Source organism: Hylobates moloch, unplaced genomic scaffold (genome assembly GCF_009828535.3).
Source record: "Hylobates moloch isolate HMO894 unplaced genomic scaffold, HMol_V3 SCAFFOLD_8, whole genome shotgun sequence".
Taxonomy (NCBI): Eukaryota; Metazoa; Chordata; class Mammalia; order Primates; family Hylobatidae; genus Hylobates; species Hylobates moloch.
The window spans coordinates 40,716,105-40,722,384 of record NW_026652283.1 but is presented as its reverse complement, the minus strand read 5'-3'; the positions used below and the strand labels follow the sequence as shown (position 1 = coordinate 40,722,384).

At 42.7% G+C, this 6,280-nt stretch overlaps 1 protein-coding gene across 2 annotated transcripts in view; it reads left to right on the top strand.

The window, feature by feature from the left end:
* RHBDL2 (rhomboid like 2) overlaps nucleotides 1-6,280 on the top strand; it is a 38,400-nt gene that overhangs the window by 16,521 nt on the left and 15,599 nt on the right. For both annotated transcript variants that reach the window (XM_032160319.2, XM_058442358.1), the window contains exon 4: nucleotides 1,534-1,646. In XM_032160319.2, coding sequence (XP_032016210.1) covers nucleotides 1,534-1,646 — 113 coding nt within the window. The remainder of the gene's footprint in view (nucleotides 1-1,533; nucleotides 1,647-6,280) is intronic.

Genomic DNA, 6,280 nt, shown 5'->3' with positions numbered 1-6,280 from the left:
AAAAAATATATATATATATATATATATACACACACACACATATATATGTGTGTATATGTATATGTATACACACACACACACACATATATATATGGTATATGGTAGTTACTTAGCTTCCTTGTCCTTTAGTGTCCTCCGTTGTAAAATGGAGTAATATGAATAGTACCTACCTCATAAGGTTGTTGTGATTAAATGAGACAGTGGCTATAATTTTTACTGTGCCTAACACATAGTAAGGCACTTAAAAAGAATTTGTGGCCAGGAACAGTGGCTCACACCTGTAATCCCAGCACTTTGGGGGGCTGAGGTGGGTGGATTGCTTGAGCCCAGGAGTTCAAGACCAGCCTGGGTGACATGGTGAAACCCCTATCTCTACAAAAAATAAAATAAAATAAAAATTAGATCTGCACAGGGTGTGTGCCTGTAGTCCCAGCTACTGGGGAGGTTGAGGTGGGACGATTAAGGAATCCTCAGGCCCAAGAGATGGAAATTAGTGAGTCGAAATCGAGACACTGCACTCTAGCTTGGGTGAAGGGAGTGAAACCCTGTCTCAAAAAACAAAACAAAACAAAACAAATACAAAAACAAAAAGGCCAGGCATCGTGGCTCATGCCCGTAATCCCAGCACTTTGGGAGGCCAAGGCGGGTGGATCAATGAGGTCAGGAGTTCGAGACCAGCCTGACCAACATGGTGAAACCTCATCTCTACTAAAAATACAAAAATTAGGCCGGGCACGGTGGCTCACTACTGTAATCCCAGTCTTTGGGAGGCCGAGACAGGTAGATCATCTGAGGTCAGGAGTTTGAGACCAGCCTGACCAATATGGAGAAACCCTGTCTACAAAATTAGCCAGGCGTGGTGGCGCATGCTTGTAATCACAGCTACTCAGGAGGCTGAGGCAGGAGAATCGCTTGAACTCGGAAGGCGGAGGTTGCAGTGAGCCGAGATCATGCCATTGCACTGCAGCCTGGGCAACAAGAGCAAAACTCCATCTTAAAAAAAAAAAAAAATTAGCTGGGTGTGGTTGCAGGCACCTGTAATCTCAGCTACTAGGGAGGCTGAAGCAGGAGAATCGCTTGAACCCGGGAGGCGGAGATTGCAGTGAGCCAAGATCATGCCATTGCACTCCAGCCTGGGCGACAGAGAGAGGCTTCATCCAAAAAAAAAGAAAAAAAAAATTAGCCAGGAGTGGTGGCACATGCCTGTAGTCCCAGCTACTTGGGAGGCTGAGGCATGAGAATTACTTGAACCCTTGAGGCAGAGGTTGTGGTGAGCAGAGATTGCACCACTGCATTCCTGGCTGGGAGACACAGCAAGTCACACACACACACACACACACACACACACACACACACACACACACAGAAAAAAGAAAAATAAAACAAGAGTTGTCTGCTAAGAAAAATTAGAAAATGGAATTCTAGTTAAGCCCATCCTTAGCTAGAGAAAACACATGAAAGTCTGTTCATCTCCCAGGGAAATATCTGCTTGGTTTAGTCATAATATTTGACAACTATCGTTTGTCTTTGCAGAGTTCAGCACATCTTGGGGAATCTTTGTATGCAGCTTGTTTTGGGTATTCCCTTGGAAATGGTCCACAAAGGCCTCCGTGTGGGGCTGGTGTACCTGGCAGGAGTGATTGCAGGTCAGTGTTCTGAGGTAACACAGAATCAATTATCTCTGGGCGCTTAGGATTAAAAGCAAACGAAATAGACACTTATAGTAGGCTTCTTTAAGACAAGGTTTACTGCACTCCTAATATGTGCTAGGGAACACACTAAGCCTTAGAGATCATTGAATTAGTGATACTATCAGCAAGCAAAGACAAGTCATTGTGCCTGTCCTCAGGTATCTCACACTCAAGACAGGGTTTTGCATAATGAAATTACAAGTATGCCTGGTGCTCCCGCCTGTAATCCCAGCACTTTGGGAAGTTGAGGTGGGTGGATCACATGAGGCCAGGAGTTCGAGACCAGCCTGGCCAATATGGTGAAACCCTGTCTCTACCAAAAATACAAAAATTAGCTGGGGATGGTGGCTCACCCCTGTAATCCCAGCTACTCAGGGGGCTGAGGCACCAGAATCGCTTGAACCTAGGGGGCGGAGATTGCAGTGAGCCAAGATTGTGCCACTGCACTCCACACTCCAGCCTGGGCAACAGAGTGAGACTCTGTCTCAAAAAAGAAAACGAATAAAGAATACTGCAAGTAGTTTAGTGTACAGGTACATATTTGAGTAAAGGTCTAAAGCCAGATCATGGAGGGCCTTATATGTCAGACTAATGATTCTGAGAAGTAACATGATCAGATTTGCATTTAAGAAAGACAACTTTAAGAGAATGTAGAGAATAAGCAAAGGAGCTCTAAGACTGGGTAGGTACAAGCAGCATATGTCAGTGATCCCTAAATCTGGGTGTGCCTAACATGATCCATTATGGCATGGGAAGAAAATATTAGAACTCCCATCCATCCATTTGTTTATTTATTGGAAACATTTTTTTTTTAAATTAAACTTTTAGTTTTGAGATAATTGTAGATTTACATGCAGTTGTTAGAAATGATGCCTAGAGGTCTTATGTACCCTTTAAACTAGGGATCCCCAGTGGTGACATCTTGCAAAACATTAGTACTGTATCACAACTAGGATATCCACGTTGATATAATCAGGGTACAAAACATTTTCAAACCATATGGATCCCTTATGATGCCTTTTTATAGCTATACCATCTTCTGTCCCACCCTCCTTTACCTCTGGCAACCACTAATCTGTTCTCCAGTTCTATAATTTTGTCATTTGAAGAATATTATATAAATGGAATAATGCAGTATATACCCTTGTGGGATTGATTTTCTTCACTCAGCATAATTCTCCGGGGATTCATCTAGGTTGTTGCATGTGTCAATAGTTTATTCCTTTTTATTGCCCAGTATTCATTCCATAAAATGGATATAGCACCGCTTGTTTAACCATTCACTCATTGAAGGTCATCTGAGTTGTCTTCAGTTTTTGGCTATTAGGAATAACACCACTCCAAACACTTGTGTATATGTTTTTATGAACATAAGTATGGGGTTTTGTGAACAGAGTTTTCAGTTTTCTAGGATAAATGTCCAAAGGCACAGTTGTTGGATCATATGATAGTGGCATATTTTATTTTTTAATTTAATTTAATTTAATTCATTAATTTATTTATTTTGAGACGGAGTCTCTCCCCGTCGTCCAGGCTGGAGTGCAGTGGTGCGATCTCGGCTCATTGCAACCTCCGTTTCCCAGGTTCAAACGATTCTCCCGCCTCAGCCTCCTGAGTAGTAGCTGGGATTACAGGTGTCTGCCACCACATCCAGCTAATTTTTGTATTTTCAGTAGAGATGGGGTTTCACCATTTTGGCCAGGCTGGTCTCGAACTCCTGACCTTGTGATCCACCCACCTTGGCCTCCCAAAGTGCTGGGATTACAGGTGAATTTTTAAAGAAAATTCTTTAAATATTAAACATTTAAAGAATGTTTTCTAGAATGTCTCTCCCATTTTACATTCACCCTAGCAATGCATAAATGATTCAGATTCAGCATTTGGTGTTGTCATGATTTTTTATTTTATCTGTGCTCGTGATATGGAAGGGGGGAAGGGAAGTGCTGGGTAGAGGAGGGCATAGTGCCTGGCTAGGGCTCCACCCCCAGGCCTGTGCCCACGGACCTAGGTGAGGACAGACATTTTTGTTTTCCTGCCCAAATGTTGCATTTTCCAATACCACCCTGACTTGCCACGCCCCCATCCTGTGCCTGTAAATACCCTGAGACCCTAGCCGGCAGACACACAAACAGCTGCATGTCGAGAGGAACACATCGACAGAAGATGACAGGACAGACGCCAGCACGCCAGCAGGCCACTGACCAGCAGAAGGATGCGGAGTTTGGCTGGGGCAGTCAGAGATCCCGGGCTGCTGAGTGGCCTGACTCCAGGGGAAAACCATTCCCTTTCTGGCTACCCCATCTGCTGAGAGCTACTTCTACTCAATAAAACCTTGCACTCATTCTCCAAGCCCACGTGTGATCCATCCAATTCTTCCTGTACACGAGGCAAGAACCCTAGGATTACACAAAGCTCTCTGACCTGGAGATAAGGCACAAGTATAATTGAGCTGACTAACAGAAGCCACCTATGGACTGCTAAACTAAAAGAGTACGCTGTAACACATGCCCACTGGGGCTTCAGCTGTAAATTCACCCCTAGACACTGCCGTGGGGTCAGAGCCCCACAGCCTGCCCGTCTGAACACTCCCCCAGAGATTTGAGCAGCAGGGCACTGAAGAAGCGAACAACACCCCCATCACACGCCCTCGCACGCCCTGTGAGGGGGACAAGGGAACTTTTCCCATTTCACTCCTAAGTGGGTAGTGATATATGAATATGGTTTTTTTTTTTTTTTTTTTTTTTTTTTTTGGAGACAGAGTTTCACTCTTGTTGCCCAGGCTGGAGTGCAATGGTGCAATCTCAGCTCACAGCAACTTCCACCTCCTGGGTTCAAGTGATTCTCCTGCCTCAGCCTCCCGAGTAGCTGGGATTACAGGTGTGCACCATCACACCCGGCTATTTTTAGTAGAGACAGGGTTTCTCCATGTTGGTCAGGCTGGTCTCAAACTCCTAACCTCAGATGATCCGCCTGCCTTGGCCTCCCAAAGTGCTGGGATTACAGGCATGAGCCACTGCACCCAGCTGATCATGATCTTAATTTGCATTTCCCTAATGGCTAATGATGTTGAATATCTTTTTTTTTTTTCAAATTTGGAGGGACATTCTGAGATGCATTATTGAATACCTTTTTATGTGCTTATCTGTCATCTATCTTTCTTGTGAAATGTCTCTTCATGTTTTTTGCCCATTTTCTAACTTTTTTTTACTGTTGAATTTTGAGGGTTCTTTATATATTCTAGATGCTAGCCCTTAGCTGAATATGTAGTTTATAAATATTTTCACCCAGTCTGTAGCTTGTCTTTTTATCCTCTTACCAAGGTCTTTCAGAGAACATGAATTTTAAATTTTCATGAAGTCTAATGTCAATTTTTCCATTTATGAATGGTACTTTTGGGGTTGTGTCTTAAAAACCTTTCACTGAACCTTAGGTCCTGAAGATTTTTTCCAATGTTATCTTCTAAAAGTTATAGCTTTATGCTTTACATTTATTTATTTGTTTGTTTGTTCACTTTTAGAGACAGGGTCTCACTTGGTTGCCTAGGCTGGAATGCAGTGGCACAATCATAGCTTACTGCAGCCTGCAGCCTCAAACTCCTAGGCTCAAGTGATCCTCTGGCCTTGGCCTCCTAAAGTGTTGGGATTACAGGCATGAGCCACTGCACCAGGCCTTATGCTTTACTTTTTTTTCTTTAATTTTATTTATTTGTTTATTTTGAGACGGAGTTCTGCTCTTGTTGCCCAGGCTGGAGTGCAATGGCGCGATCTCGGCTCACTGCAACCTCCACCTCCCAGGTTCAAGCAATTCTCCAGCCTCAGCCTCCTGAGTAGCTGGGATTACAGGCACCCACCACCATGCCCGGCTAATTTTTGTATTTTTATTAGAGATGGGGTTTCGCCATGTTGGCCAGGCTGGTCTTGAACTCCTGACCTCAGGTGATCTGCCCGCTTCGGCCTCCCAAAGTGCTGGGATTCCAGGCATGAGCCACCATGCCTGGCCTTTACTTTTAAATATGTAACCCATTTTGAGTTTGAGGTTTGTTACGTTTGTTTGGCCTGAAGATATCCAGTTATGCTAGAATAATTCATTTGAAAGGACTTTTTCCTCCTTTGTTGAATTGCTTTTACACCACTAAAAAAATCAGTTGCCTATAGTTTTGTAGGGGCTGTTCTGGGTTCTTTTTATTCTATCAATCTCTATGTCTATCCCTCCACCAAAACTACATAGGCTTGATTACTGTAGCTATATAATAAGTTTTGAAAACAGAATGATTCCTCCCACTTTATTCTTCATTTTGAAAACTGTAGCTGTTTTAATTCCTTTGCCTTTCCATATAAGCATTAGAATAATTCTGTTTATAGCTATAGAAATTATTGCTGTAATTTTGATAGGAGTTGCCTTAAATCTGTACATCAATTTGGGGAGAACTGATATATTTTCTATATTGAGTGTTTCAATCTATGAACAGTGTCTTTTATTTATATCTCCTAAATGGTGTTGTATTTTAAATTGTAGTGTCCATATGTTGATTGCTAGTATATAGAAACGCAATTGATTTGTGCATGTTATTCTTTTTTTTTTTTTTTTTT